The sequence below is a fragment of the Cebus imitator genome, unplaced genomic scaffold, assembly GCF_001604975.1.
Source record: "Cebus imitator isolate Cc_AM_T3 unplaced genomic scaffold, Cebus_imitator-1.0 Scaffold444, whole genome shotgun sequence".
Taxonomy (NCBI): Eukaryota; Metazoa; Chordata; class Mammalia; order Primates; family Cebidae; genus Cebus; species Cebus imitator.
Window position 1 is genome coordinate 315721 of NW_016107759.1, and position 16985 is coordinate 332705.

At 61.9% G+C, this 16985-nt stretch overlaps 2 protein-coding genes across 7 annotated transcripts in view; one reads left to right on the top strand and one right to left on the bottom strand.

The window, feature by feature from the left end:
- Nucleotides 1-8980, top strand: part of FAM234A (family with sequence similarity 234 member A) — a 35022-nt gene extending 26042 nt beyond the window's left edge. Inside the window, exons 4-14 of one of the 2 annotated variants that reach the window (XM_037732222.1) lie at nucleotides 691-807; nucleotides 1173-1364; nucleotides 2500-2630; nucleotides 3043-3175; nucleotides 3369-3498; nucleotides 3894-4034; nucleotides 4316-4391; nucleotides 4616-4771; nucleotides 5155-5257; nucleotides 5351-5448; nucleotides 8858-8980. In XM_037732222.1, coding sequence (XP_037588150.1) covers nucleotides 691-807; nucleotides 1173-1364; nucleotides 2500-2630; nucleotides 3043-3175; nucleotides 3369-3498; nucleotides 3894-4034; nucleotides 4316-4391; nucleotides 4616-4771; nucleotides 5155-5257; nucleotides 5351-5448; nucleotides 8858-8968 — 1388 coding nt within the window. In that variant the 3' untranslated portion in view covers nucleotides 8969-8980. Of the gene's footprint in view, nucleotides 1-690; nucleotides 808-1172; nucleotides 1365-2499; nucleotides 2631-3042; nucleotides 3176-3368; nucleotides 3499-3893; nucleotides 4035-4315; nucleotides 4392-4615; nucleotides 4772-5154; nucleotides 5258-5350; nucleotides 6644-8857 lie in introns of those variants that run through there. The other variant, XM_017510860.2, reaches the window with a different exon arrangement.
- Nucleotides 8199-16808, bottom strand: RGS11 (regulator of G protein signaling 11). 5 transcript variants are annotated; one of them, XM_037732224.1, is made up of 17 exons: nucleotides 16523-16621; nucleotides 16070-16166; nucleotides 15951-16001; nucleotides 15653-15759; nucleotides 14893-14944; nucleotides 14726-14784; nucleotides 14369-14445; nucleotides 14099-14180; nucleotides 13568-13636; nucleotides 12012-12041; nucleotides 11873-11934; nucleotides 11684-11797; nucleotides 11467-11582; nucleotides 11161-11248; nucleotides 10939-11077; nucleotides 9495-9577; nucleotides 8199-9344 (listed from the first exon to the last, which is right to left on the bottom strand). In XM_037732224.1, the coding sequence occupies exons 2-17, from the start codon at nucleotides 16164-16166 to the stop codon at nucleotides 9230-9232; spliced, it is 1341 nt and encodes a 446-aa protein (XP_037588152.1). In that variant the 5' UTR covers nucleotides 16523-16621; the 3' UTR covers nucleotides 8199-9229. The 5 variants fall into 5 exon arrangements, with proteins under 5 accessions (XP_037588152.1, XP_017366344.1, XP_037588154.1 ...); XM_017510855.2 differs by having other exon boundaries at nucleotides 8283-9344; nucleotides 16534-16806; XM_037732226.1 differs by lacking the exon at nucleotides 14726-14784 and having other exon boundaries at nucleotides 9207-9344; nucleotides 16523-16626.
- Between the last annotated feature and the right edge of the window lie 177 nt (nucleotides 16809-16985).

The following is a 16985-nucleotide window of genomic DNA, read 5'->3' on the forward strand; positions in this document are numbered from 1 at the left end:
TTTAAGATGGGGTTTCACCATATTGGTCAGGCTGGTCACGAACTCCTGACCTCAGGTGATCCACCCACCTCAGCCTCCCAAAGTGCTGGGATTACAGGCGTGAGCCACCGCGCCCAGCTTTGAGTTCATTTTTGTGCATGATGTAAAAGTAAAGATCCAACTTCATGCTGGGCCCAGCGGCTTGTGCCTGTTATCCCAGCCTTCGGGACAGTGAGGCAGGAGGATCACTTGAGGCCTGGAGTTCAAGACCAGCCTGGACCACATAGCCAGACCCTGTTTCTAAATTAAAAAGTTGTGGGGGGTTCAACCTCATTCTTTTGGTGTTTGAGTTTAGGGCATATAGTTTATCGCTTGAGTCCTTGAATGAGAGAAAGTGTAGACCCTGACGAGTGTGGAGTGTGGACTGTCTACATGCCATCTGTTCCAGGGAGGGATTTGTTTCTGACCAGAAGGTGCCGGGACATCAGTTGGGCATGCCCAGGATTCTTGCTTGTTCTTTTCTGAAGATGAACACTGGGCATTGTTGTCCCACCTCTTGTGTTCTGGAAGGAAATTACTCATCCTCGTGAGGAAGAAGCCACCGTCCTCGTTGGGTGACCTCACAGGGAGCAGAGAAGGAGCTCGTGTTGGACCTGACCGCTCTGGAAACCAGGCCTGGCCTGTGGAGTACAGTCTGGTTTTCTCTTTCAGTCACCTATGACTTTCTGGCTGTGGACGACATAAACGAGGACCGGATCCGAGATATTCTCTTTCTTTATAAAAACACCAACAGCAGCAACAATTTCAGCCAGTCCTGCGTGGATGAAGGTAATGTCATTTCACCTGGAGAGGAGGAGCTCCATGTAGAAGGAGGGACCTTTGCTTTGGGCCATCCTCACAGTGTTTAGGGGAAGCCGATGCTGGTATTTGTGAAACCCATCTCATCACCCTTCCTGCCAGGCCAGGACGAGAAAGAGGCCAGAAGGCCCAGCCCCAGCACCGCCGTGGCCACTGAGACCCCATGGGTCAGCATTAGAGCCCGAAGAGCCTACAGGATAAAGCAGATATGCCTGGGAGGGAGGGGCTGTGGCCCAGGATGAGGTGTGAGGAAGACGGGCCTGGCAGAGCACACACTGGCGCCTGTCCAGTCACCGGAGGCTGCAGCAGTGACGTGCTGGTCTCTCTCCCTGCAGGCTTTTCCTCTCCCTGCACCTTTGCGGCTGCTCTGTCAGGGGCCAATGGCAGCACGCTCTGGGAGAGGCCTGTGGCCCAAGACGTGGCCTTCGTGGAGTGTGCTGTGCCCCGGCCCAGGGGCAGCGAGGCGCCTCCTTCCTGCATCCTTGTGGGCAGACCTGGTTCTTTCACTGCGGTCAACTTCGTCACAGGTAGGCCAGGCGCAGCCCGTGATCTTGAGGGTGGCTGGATGGGAAGGAAACTTATGGGGAGAGCCTCCAAGTGGAAGTCCTGCGCCTGAGCTGCCTCCCTGCATGGTGTCTGTCACCTCCGTTACACCTGGCTGGTGGGCTGTCACCCATAGGCAGATGTCACCTGCTGTGGGGTAGCAGAGAGGAGGAGCAGCTTGGCCGCCAGCCGCTCCTGGGGTGTCTGTGGTGGCAGTGCCCAGGGCGAGCCCAGAACATGAACCTCCACTCAGCCCGCCAGGGAAGATGGGCCCGTAGGTGCCCCTGAGCCTCAGGGCGCAGGTCTCCGAGCCCCAGCGGAGCCGGCTGCGTGGAAGCATGGTGTAGGAATGCGTGGTGCGCGAGGGGGTGTGCGCGTGGGCGCCTCGCAGCTCCTGGCGCACTGGAGGAATTCTGTGCCTAGATTTGGTGAATGTTCACATTTCCCTTACAAGTTGTCATTTTAAGGATATGGAGGAGAATAAAGAGCAGGCTGGAAATATTTTAAGAATGAAGGGATCTGTCTTAAAAAAAAAAAAAAAGGTTTGGATGAGAATGTGTATGGGTGAGGAGTTAGGTTGGGACCTGTGGTCAGTAGATCTGCCTCCAAGCACACACCTCCATTCCTGCCTTCTCGGTGCAGGGCAGAGGAGGAGGCTGCTCAGCCGGGGCCTGCAAGAGGCAGGGGCTTCGAGAGGCGGGTGAGGTCAGGCTTCATGCACTCAGGCAGGAGGGTCAGTGTTGGCCCTGGGTGAGGTCAGGCTTCAAGCACTCAGGCAGGAGGGTCAGTGTTGGCCCTAGATGCTCTAGGACACACAGCTGGGAGAAAAGGAAGGGGGACTCTGCGGTTCCCAGGAATGAGGCTGTCAGCCTTTGGCGTATCGCCACTGGGCCTCCATACTGAGGCATGTCGTGTGTCCACCACTTCCACATGCTGTTCCTTTACTGGCACGGGGTGCCGCCCTCCCTCCTGTTAGGGTCCCTGCTTTGAGTGTGTGGGGAGCCGTGCGGTCGCAAGGGTGACAGCTCACTGGGAGCCTGCCTGTCACAGGCTGTGCAGCTGCCAGGCTGCTGTTGAAGGGGACTCGGCTGCATTCCGTGACCGTGTGCCTGATTTTAGGGGAAACCCAGTGGCACCATGCCAGCAGCTTCAGCAGGAATGCATCCATCCTGAGCCCTCTGCTGCAGGTGCCTGACGTGGACAGCGATGGGGTCCCAGACTTGCTGGTTCTCACCCAGGAGCAGGAGGAGGTACAGCCCAACTTCCCAGACAGGATTTGAGTCTGACCGCTTGTCGGAGACTCTCCAAGAGCCCCACGTTCCCAACTCCCATCAACCCAGCATACTGAGGGGACTCCACCTCTACCAGGTGGCTTTGGGGCCTCCCTAAGAACAGTGGCACACACACTTCCATTCTGTACCACTGCAGTGCTGAGGGTGAAGCTCTGAGGGCTGGGAGCATCTGCAAGGCACCAGGGCTTCCCTGCCTGCCTCAGATGGCCTGTGCAGTGCGGAGTCACTGACCATAGTGTCAGACTCTGATGTGAACACCTCCTTCCTCAAAACCAAGAGCCTGGGGCCCCTCCCCCACCACGTCTCCTGTGGTAAGGTGCACCCGCCCTGGCCTCGGGTCCCTCTCTTCCTCGGCCCTGTGTCATTGCAGGTGAGTGGTCATCTCTACTCAGGCCGCAACGGGGACCAGATTGGCCTCAGAGGCAGCCTCGGTGTGGACGGGGAAAGCGGCTTCCTCCTTCACGTCACCAGGACGGGTGCCCACTACATCCTCTTCCCTTGTGGTATGTACCTGGCCCTCATGGGCAGAGTGTGGGAGGGAATGGTGACTGCCCTGCGGCCCCTCAGGCCCTGCTTGTACACTAGAGGTGCTGGAGTCGGGAAGCCCAGGGCCTGGCCCGACGTGGCCCTGAGTGCTCCTGGTGCGGGTTCCCGGCATGGCCCCGGTGACTTTGGGCCCTTCTGTGTTTCAAATAGCAAGCTCCCTCTGCAGCTGGTCTTTGAAGGGTCTCTATGAGAAGGTGACCGGGAGGGACGGCCCATTCAAGAAGGACCCTCTCTGGGAGAGCATGTTCAACATCACCAGCCACAGGACGCTTTCCCACAGGTGGGTCTGGGCCGAGGCCTTTCTCCATGCAGAGCGCCCCACCACAGCCTAGCTCCCCAGCCCCAGTGTTCGGACCGTCTCTGTGGAGCCCAGAGCAGCCCCACGGGCGGGGCGGGCTGGGGGTACCTCGGGGTCAGCCTGGGCTCGGATGGGAGAAATGTCAAACAAAAGCCGGGGAAAGAGCAAAGAGAAGGAAGGGTCCTGAGGGTGTGCCTGTCCGTCTCCACGGAGAGCGGGCTCTTGCTTACCTTTCCAAGCTGTAGAACTGAGGAACACAGGGATTACAGGGCCTGAGAGGAGCCCCCTGAGATGGCGATGTGGGAGCCCTGCCCCCACTGGGTATCTGAGGCCTCCCCTGGGGACCCAGCACCCCTTTCTCCCGCTCTTCTGTGTAGCTCTGGAGCAGTGCGCTATCTGATGCACGTCCCAGGGAACGCCGGCACAGACGTGTTCCTCGTGGGCTCGGAGGCCTGCGTGCTGCTGGACGGGCAGAAGCTGACACACCGCTGGCCACCCAGGGCAGCCCATGTCCTAAGGTACGGGGTCTCCCAGGAGTCGTGCACATGCTGCTTTTCAGCACCCTGGGCATGTCCCTTTGGCTGCTGAGGAGGCCACTTGGGGGGTGAGGGCCGCGTGCTGCTGCCGGGGCCTCTCGCCTGTCTTTGGTGCTGCCCCTCGCCCAGACATCGGCTCCGTGTCCTGAGTCCTGGTCCAGATGTGGCCGTGGGAGACTGAGGGGCAGACCTGTTCGCGGGCGCTTCCTTCATCTGTCTACTCGCCGAGAGTCCTTGTGTGCACTTCCTCCCTGTTCTTCCAGAAAACCCATCTTCGGCCACTACAAACCGGACACGTTGGCTGTCGTCATTGAAAACGGAACTGGCGCCGACAGACAGGTTCGCTGCTCCTCCTTCGGAGGTGGTGTCTATCCTCGGTTGCTCTTAAAGCACGTGGGGCTGTGGCCCAGGAGGCTGCTGCCCTCAGTGCCGCTAAGAGGGTTCTGCCTCCCTCAGCATCGGCCTCCGGGCTGGCGTGGCTGCAGGCACATGTGCCCGTGCAAGCCTTGAGGGTTTCCCAGTAGCCCCCAGGATGGCCCCCACAGTCCCCCCTCCCTCCCCAGATCCTGTTCCTGGACCTCAGCACTGGAGACATCCTGCGGAGCCTAGCCCTCCCGAGCCTCCCTGGGGGTCCACTGTCCACCAGCCTGCCCACCGCAGACCACCGCTCAGCCTTCTTCTTCTGGGGCCTCCACGAGCCGGGCAGCACCAGCGAGACGGTATGGGAGCCTCCGTCAGAGTAGCCATGGAGGAGCCAGGGCCAGAGGCCCAGGCTTGGGCTCTACCTGGGAGTGCCCAGAAGCTGATCGGGTGCCCGGGCGACCTCAAATAAATTGAAGTCCAGTGACAGTCGGTCACGATGGGGTGGTGTGACCTTAGGCTAGTCCAGGGAGAGGTGCCAGTGGCCTGCGGTGCCCCAAAGGGCATGGCCACCCAGCAGGGACCAGGGTTAGGACCAGGTTGGACGGGAGGAGCTGGGAGGTAGCTACAGAGCTGGGCCTGGCGTTTGGGGGACCCGGAGCTCCAGGCATGGTCACTGACAGCAGTATCCTGTGGGAGTGCCCCGTGAAGGGCGTGGGGCCCACTGCTGGTTCTCTCCCAGGAGACCGGGGAGGCCCGGCACAGCCTGTACATGTTCCACCCCACTCTGCCGCACGTGCTGCTGGAGCTGGCCAACATCTCTACCCACATTGTTGCCTTCGACGGTGAGTGCGGCCTCGGCCAGGGACCCGGGTGTACCGCGGGGTCTGCTCTGACTGGTCCCGAGCCGCCCTGACGACTGTGTCCCTACCCTGCAGCTGTCCTGTTTGAGCCAAGCCGCCACGCTGCCTACGTCGTCCTGACAGGCCCAGCGAACTCGGAGGCACCTGGCCTGGTCTCTGTGATCAAGCACAAGGTGCGGGACCTTGTCCCAAGCAGCAGGGTAGTCCACCTGGGTGAGGGTGGGCCAGACAGTGACCAGGCCATCAGGGACCGGTTCTCCCGGCTGCGGTACCGGAGTGAGGCGTAGAGGCAGGCCAGCCAGAGCCTGTGGGAGAGACTCTGCCTGCTAACACTAAACGTTCTGGGACTGGGCCCGTCCCCGGGTTTCTGCACTGACTCCCCAACTCCTGGCTTGGTGATGGTCTCCACTGGGCAGCAGCGGCCTTCCCAGTCCTCTGTGATCACACCCAGGGATGTGCCTGGGCAAGGGGACACCCGGGGCTCTCCTGCCCAGCGTCCTCCCTGGGTCCCCACATAAGGCCTCACTGCACCCAGCAGGGTCCCGCTCACACCGGGCAGCCTTCATCGTGGTCTCCCTGGACCTCCTTGGCCAGAGCTGCACCCTGTCCTTACCTGGTGCCCTCTCCTTGCCAGCTTCTCCCCAGGCCAGAGCGGCCAGTGTGTAGGAAGAGGCAGGATCTCCCTGGGACAGGCCGTCCCTTATCCCCTCCTGCAGAAGTCCGTTCCTCTTCCCCCTCCTGTGCTCTGTCCCCCAAGGAGTCATGGGACTCACAGTGTGCTGAGCCTGGGGTAGCCTCGGGGGCGCGACTGGAACGTGAGCCAGCTCCAGGTTCCCAGCCCTACCCGGAGCAACAGGGGGACCCTCTAGCATGGGGGGTGTGACTTGGTTCCTTTGACCGGGCCCTATGAGGAAGGGGGTTCTGGAGCAGGGGTCTCCCCTGGCAGGACGGGTGGGGCCTGCTCTGGAGCGGAGCCCGCGGCTTCTCACAGGTGTCCTCAGTGGTGTTGCAGCATGTTCTGTCTGCATGTGCTGTGAACGTCCTGAGGAACTGGCTGTGTAATGTCTGTTTGGGTCAGTCTGTGCCCTGTCAGTAGACACTGGAGCTGCTTTATCCCAGAAGAGGCCCCTGGGCCTTGCCTCTCCCCTTCCGGTGCTCACACGCCCCGGCTGTGTCACCCGATGCAGGATTCACCTCTGTGCCTTGCTGCTCCTGAGGCCCCAGGGCGGCTGTGGTGCTCTGTGCTGCTTGGGCCGTCCAGGCCATGGAGCCCGAGCTTCATAGCCAAAGCAGCCTGATGACCCCCCACCAAGAAAGCAGAATAAACGTTTTTGCACTACCTGAAAAACCTGGTCAGGCGTGAGCCTAGCGTCTGTGTGTCTGCCGGTCTCTTTGCCCCCAAAGTAGTACAGTGGATTTGTTCGTGGAGGAGTGACCAGGAATTTGCTGGCCAGCCTGGGTCCAGGTAGGAAGGGCTGTTGAGGAGGCGTGCACCCCCACCCAGACCTGCTCAGTTAGAAACTGGGCACCCAGCAATTCTGACCGCTTCAGGGGTCTCCGCTTTGAGGATCCCTGCCTGACGAGCTGGGCACCCTGGCTCCAAGCAAGTGTGTCTGCTCCCACCTGGAACAGACGGTGGCCTCAGCACCGTGTAACCTCAGGGCTGGCTAGATGCCAGCGTGAAGCCATGACGGCGGGGCTGGGCTGACCTCTGTTGACCACGCAGGCAGGAGGAGCCCGGCAGTGGCTTCCCTGAGAGGCAGCTTTGGGTGTGGAAACTGAGGTGCAGACAGGTGCTTGAGAGAACCCTGCGGGCGTGTCCCGTGGGTATTCAAGTATGAAAAGTCCTGTTCCAGAGCTGTCTGGGTAGAACCTTGTTCCTGCTGCTCCTTGCCACAAGGGACACGGGGACTGAGGCTGAACAGGTGGGTGCCCTCCTGCCAGGAAGCAGTTCTCGTGTCCGTGAGAAAAGTAACCCAGCCCACAAGGCCTTGAGCATGAAAGGGCCATAGGGCTCTGAGGACAGGGCCTGTAAATAAGAACCACTGGGCAGGCAGGGTAGGGCTGGAGGGAGAGGGGAATGTTCACTGGGGTTGCAGAAGCTGCCCCGACAGCACAGGAGGGAGTGCAGGGGGTCTCCGAAGGGAAGGAGACACTGCAGGTTACAGGAGCAGCCGAGCCCCTGGCCACTGAGAGGCAGACAGGTAATGAGCCCCGCCCTCAGAAGCAGGAGTTGAGGGGCTGGGCCAAGGGGTGTCATTGGTGGTGGGCAGAGGTTTCCTCCCTGCAGTAACAGCCTGCACCCCTTGACTGAAGAAGGGATTGTTGCTCTGTGGTCACTGTGGGCCCTAGAGGGTCTGGGCCCTGCCATGACATGCCTCTGCAGCTCTATGGCCTTGGGCAGGCTGGGGACAACTGCCCTCCCCACAGGCCTCCTGAACTGAGTTTCCTCACTTTTCTCCCTCTGGAGGCCAGGTGTCCCCACACTACTCTGCTCACCCCCGGCCCACAGAGCACAGCACCCCTGGCTGTCTCCTCCCAAACACCGAATGTTCCCAAGTCTGCTGCCTGGGTCTCAGCGGGCCAAGCCCCTCCCTTATCACACATGCACACATCACATGCATGTGTGACATGCACACACGTGCATAATACACCCATGCATATGTGCTACACACATGCACAGCACACATGCATCATACACACTACACATGCATACCACACATACTGCATGTGCACACCTCACACCTGCATACCACACATGCATCATACACGCTACATGTGCATGTCACGCGTCATGCATGCTACATGTGCATGCCTTACGCACACATGCATTATATGCAGTCGTGTATGTGCTATGCACACGTGTGCCTTAGCACTACACATGCATCATATGCACATGCATGCATTGTACAAACCACACATGCATCCCGCACTCTACACACATGCGTGTGTCTTACACATGCGCATTCACACCACAAGCCGCACCCACAGCAGACGGCTCACAGCGAGGGCCCAAGGCCTTTTATTTGTGTGCTGGCAGCTGTTGGGAGCGACTGGATGTGAGCCAGCCTCTTGGTGGGGGCGGCAGCCCCTCCACTGCCGAGACAGTTGAAGCTGCACACCCGAAAGCAGCCAGCTGTACCTTCACCCAGTCTAGGGGAGTGGTGGGGTACTAGGGAGGCCAGGAGCAATGCCAGCTCACAAAGGAAGGCTTGGGCAGGGAGGATCAGTCACACCTGGCAAGGATCCACCCTATGGAATCAGGGGCCTCATTGTCAGTGGGATGATAGCGTCAGAGTTGTCCGTGTACAAATCTGGTGGGGAAGCCGTGGCCTGGAGGTGGAAAAGCAGGTGCTAGTGCACCTGTGGACAGGTTCTGTAGCACGTTTGGTGAGGGAGGAGCACACGCAGCCCCAGACGGCAGGGAGCTCGACGCAGGTGCTCTCCCAGGTCCCCTCCCAGGGTCACACTGGGTGACAGCGGAGAGGCTCCTGGACGGGACAGAGTGTGCCCCAAGACCTGTGTGTCCGAATCTCATGACAGGTGAGTGGGAAGCCACCCATCTGTGCATCTTGCTTCCAGGTATTTGCTGTTGATTTACTGGTTTTAGAGATGGGCATGGGCACCCAGTGCCGAACTGAAGACCAGAGAAGGTGGAGCTCCGCGCAGCCTCGGTCTTACCTCTCCAGGTAGCAGGTGCTGCCCTGACCCAAGCTGGGCCAATGAAACCCCTCCCTGGGAATCAGCACCTGGACCCGTCCCTTCTGGGCAGGGAGGGCTTCCCGGGGGAGGGAGGATGTGCACCCCACAGCAGGACTGGGCCCTCTGGGCACAAGGGGACGCCGTGCTGGGTTCAGCAGCCCCCAGGACCTGGGCTGGGAGCGGGGTGGCTGCTGCGTTCACACGGGATGCTGAGGTGCAGGGACTAGAGGTGGCAGTCAGGGGCCAGGTCCACTAGGCCACCCCATCTCCACCTGCAGGGCCACTGGCCGCTGTGGGCTCCACAGGGGTGGGAAGGAGTGCAGGGCTGGGGCTGGAGCGCCGTGGCCTCCGTGTGAACGGGAACACGCTGTGGGTGAGAAGGGGGCTGAGAACAGGCTGGCCTGCTGGTGTCCCGCCCACCTCAATGCCCAGTGAGCCTTCCTCTCTCCCTCCAGCCCTACCCTGCCCGCCAGGGCCCCAGCAGCCCTACGAGCCACAGGGCACCGCCTGGCCTCACCGTCTCTTCGTCTCCAGCAGGATCCCAGCCTCTGCCAGGAGGCCCCTGTATATGTCGGACTTCAGGAACCTTGGGTAGGAGTCCTGCAGGAGACAGCGTCCAGCTGTGACCCCTTCTGCCTCCTCACCTCTCAAGCCAGCTCCCCAGGAAGGTGCGGCCACGCACTGCCGGATCCTCCTCCAGCCACAGTCGCCAGTGCACAGGGTGCTGGAGGCAGCCACCCCAGACCTGCCCAGACCAAGGCAGACTCAGGGAGACCTGAGCTCCCGTCTGCCTGGGCCATGTCACAGCAACGATGGCAAGAGCCCTGGTGCCCTTGTGTAGAGAATAAACCACAGCACCGCCAGAGCCATAACCAAGATGCAGGCATGGCTCTGTGTGCCCCACGGAGTTAGGGCAGAGTTGTGGAGTCAAAACAAATCAGATAGGCCGCGCGTGGTGGCTCATGCCTGCAGTGCCAGTATTTGGGGAGGCCAAGGTGGGCTGATTGCTGAAGCCCAGGAATTCAAGACCAGCCTGGGCAACACAGTGAGATCCCATCCCCACAAAAACATCAAAAATTTGCCGTGTGTGATGTTGCGTGCCAGGAAGAGAGCCAGGAAGCCACCATAAAGTGCCAGGGACACAGCACAAGCCTCGGGCCAGCAGCCACACGTGGGCCATGTGAACATCATGAAAGAATAATGCTGCTTATGGTGAAACTCATCAAATACGGTGAAATCTGAGTCTGCAGTGGTATTAAAAACATCCAGCCCGGGCACGGTGGCTCACGCCTGTAATCCCAGCACTTTGGGAGGCCGAGGCTCGTGGATCACCTGAGGTCAGGAGTTCGAGGCCAGCCTGGCCAACACGGTGAAACCCCGTCTCTACTGAAAATACAAAAATTAGCCAGCCATGGTGGCATGCCTGTAGTCCCAGCTACTCAGGAGGCTGAGGCATGAGAATGACTTGAACCCGGGAGGTGGAGGTTGCAGTGAGCTGAGATCGTGCCACTGCACTCCAGCCTGGCTGACAAGAGTAAGATGCTTTCTTTGAAAAAAAAAGAAAAAGAAAAAAGGCTTGGCTTGGTGGCTCATGCCTGTAATCTCGGCACTGGGAGGCTGAGGTGTGTGGAACCCAGGAGGCAGAGGTTGCAGTGAGCCACTGCAGTGAGACTCTGTCTCAAAAAAAAAAACAAAAAACACCTTTTTGGATTGAATCTTGACCCTTATTAAGCATGTGATCTCAGCCAGTCCTTCAGCCCTTCTGAACCAGAAGTGAGCACAGGACGGAGCCCCGACAGGAAAGCAGCCGGTGCGGTGCAGCCCCTGGACGCCCCCATCCAGCCCCCCAGGGGCAGAGTCAGCGTGGCCAGTGAGTATGCAGACTGAGCTCTCGAGGGTGGGGACATGGAGGCCCATCTGGGATGCCCCTGCCCGCCCCCTCCAGGCTGGCCGGCACCCACCTTCTTCATGAGCATGTATATGTGCAGCTGGGCGTCATCCAGGACGTAGCGGTGGGGCTGGCGCAGCCCCTCCAGGGTCCGCTCCATGGTCCGGCTGTCAATGTTGACCCAGCGGGCAGCACCGGGGGCCAGGAACTGCCTAGGGGTGGGGACAGCATTGGACAGTCCTGGCTGGGTACACCTGCCCTATTGGCCAAGCAGTGCCCACCACACGGCACTTACTGGTACACGGCATCCACCAGGGTGGGGACCTGGGCCTGTGCTCCATAGCGAAGCTCCTCACACGCCTCCCAGAAGCTGAGGTTTTCTCCTGGGGGGGCCGGGGCACCCAGTCAAGGATCCCATTGAGTGTGTCAGCCAGAGCCGGCCGGGAGGGCCCCAGACTGGCTGGGCCAGGAGAGGTCCCTAGCTGGGGGCTGGTGGAAACCGAGGTGGGAGGGGTCTCAAGGGGACTAGTGGAAACCAAAGCAGGGGGGCCCAGGCAACAGCCTCTCTGGGACTGGAGCAGGAGGCTGGGGGGATTCTCACCACTGAACTCCTTCCCCAGAAAGTCCATGAAGTGGGCCCGCCCCATGGGGTCTTCCAGAAGCTCTTTGAAGCTGAAGCCCCATCTCTCCACACGGAGCTTTGTGGGAGCAGCCACCCTGGGGGGAGGGCGGGGTGTTGGGGAGGGTGGGCTGTGACCCTTCTGTAGCCCCCCAGGCTGGGAGCACACCCCTAGTCCCCCTGCCCCGCCTGGGCTCACGTGGGGGCGTTCATGACCCAGTAGGCGTCGTCATCTGAGATCCAGGGGTTGCTGGGCAGGCACCCCAACACGAGGGGGTCATGGGGTCCATGCTGGTCACAGAAACTCAGGTACCTGGAAGGGGGTATCGGGCTGGTGCAGGAGGGCGCTCGGCTTGGGTCTCCAGCTGCCACCCCTCACCCCACTCACGCCTCAAGGCAGACGGAGGACTTGACTCGGGTCCTGCCCAGCGCTCTCCTGCAGTATTCGATCTAGGATGTGGGGCCTGAGTCAGGTCCTGGGCTGGGGAAGGGACCCAGCACCCTCCGCTCCCAGCCCCAGCACTCACCTCCCGCTTATAGAAATCTGCACTCTTGGTCTAAAAGGGGACAGGTGGGCTACAGTTAGATGGAAGTCCCTTGCTGGGGGGCACCTCCCCAGGCTGAGCCCCTGCCCCAGAGACCCAGCAGAGACCAAGGCTGAAGTCCCCCAGTTCTGCCCCTTGGAGCCCTTTCTTCCAGTCAGGGGTCTGACTTTCCAGGAGACCTCGGGGAGTCTTAGATCTGCAGAATATTCCACGGAACCCTCAGGTTCTCAAAGTTGCAATTGTGATTAATATATCATATTTTCTTTCTTTATTTTTGAGATGGAGTTTCACTCTTGTTGCCCTGGCTTAGAGTGTAAGGTCTCGGCTCACTAAAACCTCTGCCTCCCGGTTTCAAGCAATCCTCCTGCCTCAGCCTCCTGAGTGGCTGGGATCACAGGTTTGTGCCACCACACCTGGCTAATTTAGTATTTTTGGTGGAGATGGGATTTCTCCATGTTGGTCAGGCTGGTCTTAAAGTCCCGACCTCAGGTGACCCACCCACCTTGGCCTCCCAAAGTGCTGAGATTACAAGGCGTGAGCCATCATGCCCGGCCTACTGTGTCATATTTTCAAATGTATTTACATTATTATTATTATTATTTTTTTTTTTTTTTGAGATGGAATCTTGCTGTGTCGCCCAGGCTGGAGTGCAGTGGTGCTATCTCAGCTCACTGCAACCTCCGCCTCCCGAGTTCAAGCAATTCTCCTGCCTCTGCCTCCTGAGTAGCTGGGATTACAGGCACCTGCCACCACACCTGGCTAATTTTGTATTTTTAGTAGAGATGGAGTTTCACCATCTTGGCCAGGCTGGTCCGGACTCCTGACCTCAGGTGACCCACCCACCTCGGGCTCCCAAAGCGCTGGGATTACAGGTGTGAGCCCCCACGCTCAGCCTATGTTATGTCTTTAAATAACACATACTTGAGAAATACTAATGGGAATCACTGGGTAACCAGGTGTGACACACTGAGCTAGGGCCTTCAGGGGCCCAGAGCAGGGGAGGCAGATGTCCCGTGAGTCCCAGCTTTGTTCTGCTCTCTCTGACCAGCTTTGTCTGGGGAAATGTTGGAATTATGAAGTTAAGTTTTATCAGTGAGGTTCTGGGTGGATCTGTTCTAGATGTTGGGTCTGGGTGGGACTTGGTTTGAACAAAGGGTTTTGCTGCTGCGGGGCTCAGATGCTCCCTCTGGTCCCCTGTGGTTCTGGAGGCCTCCACCTGGGGGAGGTGGCTGGATCTGCTTATCACCCCTCCAATTCCCTGCAAACCCTGATGCTGTCCTGCTCTGGGAGAAGAGCCCCCGTCCCCCCGACCCCCTGCCTGGCCCCACCCCCACCCCCACCCCCACCAGGCCACTCCACTTAGGAGTTAACGCAGAGTGACCTGGAGTGAGCAGGGGACTGGGGAGGCTGCACCAAGTGCCCTCTGGGTGGACAGAAGGACTGACAGACAGGCAGCCCCAGGAAGTCCCATGGTGGGTCCCGCAGGGTGCCACAGGTATGCAGGGTGAGGGGGCGGCTGGCAGGCATTCAGGGCTCACCATGTGCACATGGCTGGCGGTGCGGGAGCCCCGCTCTGGACCCTGTTCCAGCACACTGGGGGCCCCGGGCTGCGGAGCGGAGATGAGATAAGGTGGGGTGCAGTTCCGGTGGCCTGCTGACCCGCTTGAGGTTAAATTGCCCCTCCCAGAGCCCCACGTGGAAACTGACACTCAAAGGAACTCCCGACCTAGCCTTGAACTGCCTCTTCTCTGCTCACCACACCCGGGGGGCCTGTCCACCAGGTCTCCCCACAGCCCCAGGTGCTCCCAGCCTGTGAACTCGGTCCCCACACTGCAGCCGAGGCCGCCCCCACTTCCCCCTCTTGAGGGTCTGCAGAATCTGGCATCCCTGTGCCTCTCCCTTGGGCCCAGAGAGAAGCTGGTTTGTCCTGTGGTCTAGGGATGCAGACGTGGGTTCTGATCGGCAGAAACGCAGCTAAGTCCTTCCACAGGCTCAAAACGGTGGTCCCAAGAGCACCTGTCAGGGAAGCGCCGGCCAGCGCCCCCCACCCTCTCCGAAGGTGGGCTCACCGGGGGCCTGTTCACCAGCCAGTAGGTCTGCTCCTGGAACGCGATGACCAGCCTGTCCCCCTTCCTGCGCTGTTTGGCTGCCCTGGGAGGACGCGGCCGCGTTGAGGGCGTGCCCTGCCACGGCAGCACCTCCCATCCATCCTGGGCAGGTAGGCACACCCAGGGGTGCCCTCCAGGGTCCCAGGGCCACCAGAGCCTGGCCTGGCCCTGGGCTTCCCAGCTAGCCTGGGTTGGGCACGTGCAGCAGAGCAGGGCGGGGAGGAGCCTCACCTCAGCTGCTCCCTTGCCTGCATCAGCACCAGGTCCCACACGTGGCTGATCTTCTTGTGTAACCTGTCATAGCACTCCTAGGGGCACGGAGGTCTCAGGTGGGTCACCCCCAACCCTGTCCCCCGGCGCCCCCCCCAGACTGAGAAGTGGCAGTGGGGGGGGCGGGGGCGGTGGGGGGGGCGGGGGCGGTGGGGGGGGGGGGGGGGGGGGGGGGGGCGGGGTGTCGGGACTGTCTTGGGTCTTGGGGCCTGGGCGGTATGTTCTGGGGTAAACTGTGAGGCCCGGACTGTGAGTGAGGCTTGGGTTCCTCCAGCTGGTGGGGTGGGTGGGGTGGGCGGGGCAGGTGGGGGGTCCCACCTTCTCATAGTCCACCAAGGCTCCCTGCTTTTGGATGTTCTTCTTGGCCAGATAGATGGCTGGAAGGACAGGGGCAGGCTGCAGAGGGGCCAGTTCCGCCCTGCCCTGCGGCACCCGAGGCCCCCGATCCTGGGAGCTTGTCTGGGGCCAGCCGTCCCCTCGCTCACCATAGTCCAGCTCCGCAGCCGGCCACAGGGTACTTGTCCAGAAGTACGGGGTCTGGAGTGGTGCAGGGAGAAGGTGTCCAGGAAGCCTGTGTCGGTGCCTCCCCAGTGTCACCCCACCCTCACAGCTCCCTGGGAAGGCGCTTGGCCTAGGCAGGGGGTGTCTGAGGGCCTCCCGGCCTGCCCACCACCTGGAGATTCCGCTGACCACTGGCCAGACTCTCCCCCTGGAACTGAGGTCAACTTGCGCCTTGGGGCCCTATTCAGGGACTGCCTTCCTCACTGGTCACCCTAAGCCGCACTTCAGGGTGGGGTAGGGGTGGGACCTGCACAACTCTTGGGTATAGCCTGTGCCGGGAGAGGAGTGCAGCCTCCGAAGGCAGGCCTGGGATTCGGATGTGCTGAGGGAGGGCAGGAATGCTATCCTCAGGCCTCCGTGGCCCCTCCCTCAGGGACCGGGCCCAAGGACCCCTAGGAAGACAGCAGAGTCCTCCGCAGATACGACCCCTTTCGGGGCCATAGTGTGGCCCCAGGAAAACTGAGGCTCCATCCCTCAGCGGGCTCTTCTCACCAGAGTGTTTCCGGTCCCGGACTTTTGGGCAGGGGGCGGTGGACCAGCAGCCCACGGTGGCAAGGCGGAGTCCCACTCCAATCCCAGCAAGCTCGGCGCCCCTCCCGAGTCTCCCTTAGTTGGTAAGCTCGGGGGGGCGGTGGGGGTGGGAATGGGGGTCCCATCGGCTCCCACTTGTGCCCCGAGCCTGACCTGGAACCTGTAGGGCGTCTCATCTGGCCGGAGCACCAGGCTGCGGGGGTCGCGCAGCGGGTAGATGTAGCCATGCAGCACCAGGACGGCGCCCAGGTGCAGGGCCTCTGGGGAGGCGTGGGACGGTGAGCGCCCGGCTGGGGCGGGCGGGGCGGGACGAGCCGGGCCTTCCCCACCGCATGCGCTCCCCACCCCAGCGCGCTCTGCAGGGCTCTGAGAACTGCCGGCCCCCGGGGAAGCCCAGCCCTAGGCCACCGGCCCGGTGACCCTAGGGCCCGGGGGCCGGCAGGGCGCTCACCCTCCTCCGAGACGCAGAACTTCTGGGCCAACCACTGCACGACGTCGCGGCCTGCACGGGAGAGACGGAGGTGGGGTGAAGGCCGGGCGCGCAAGCACCCCCCGCCCCGGCGGCCTCACCTGTCACCGCGTGGGGAATCACAGTGACCAGCAGGCGCTGGCTCCGCATCTTCACGCCCTGGTCGGGGTCCTGCATGCTCACGACCACCCGCTCCATCTGGGCGGAGGGAGCCGTTAGGGGCCGCTCCTGCCGCTCCTGCCGCCCCCGCAACCCCGAGTCCCCAGCTCGGCTCTGGCCAGGATGCCCCGGATCCGGGAGCGCGGAGATTAACGCGCGGCTGCGGCGGCGGCGGATTCCAGGCCGCAGCTGGCGGCGGGGACGTGGGGGGGGGGGGCGGGGAGGGCTGGGGAGACCCCGGGAGACCCCCAAGGACCCTCAGGCCTCGCCGCCGCGCCCGGCCTCGCGGAGCCGCCGCCCCAGGCCCGCCCTGCCCCGCGCGCCCCCGTGGCCCTTGCCCTTCGGCCCCTCCCGGCCTCGGGCGCTGGGAAATCGGGGGACGGCGGGACCCCTACCCGCCTCGCACCTTCCTTAGATGCGGCATCTGCGCCCGGGGACGGCCGGGGGGCCGCGCGGGGTCGGCGGCCATGGCTGCGGGGCGAGGCCGGCGGGGATGTCCGGGCGCGCCCCGCCCCGCTCTGCGCCGTGCCCAGGTTAACCCTCCGGCCGCGAGTCCCGAGTCGCCCAGGCCCCAGTTCGGGTCTAAGGGTCCCGGCCACGGCCCAGAGGCAAATGAGCCGACGCCCTACGAGCGCCCCGAGTCACCCCCGCCGCGTCCCGGGTCGCTGAGGCCCTCGCGGGCGGGAGCGGGGGTGGGGGGTGGGGGGCGGGGCCGGGGCAGACGGGGCGTGTGAGGCGACAGGGCTTGGCTGCTGGTGCAGGGGATGCTCTGGGAGAGAGGGGCTCATCAGGGAGGGGGGTTACCGTTCGGAGGTCTCATGCAGGGGCCTGGGGTTCCGTGAGTACAGGAGAGTGAAC

Coding starts and splice junctions, on each gene's coding strand:
- RGS11 (XM_037732223.1), bottom strand. CDS start 16,596: ATGGCCGCCGACCCCGCGCGGCCCCCCGGCCGTCCCCGGGCGCAGATG. Junction 15,760..15,950: donor GTTCTGCGTCTCGGAGGAGG/GTGAGCGCCCTG, acceptor ACGCCTCCCCAG/AGGCCCTGCACCTGGGCGCC. Junction 13,637..14,098: donor GGCTGGTGAACAGGCCCCCG/GTGAGCCCACCT, acceptor TCCGCTCCGCAG/CCCGGGGCCCCCAGTGTGCT.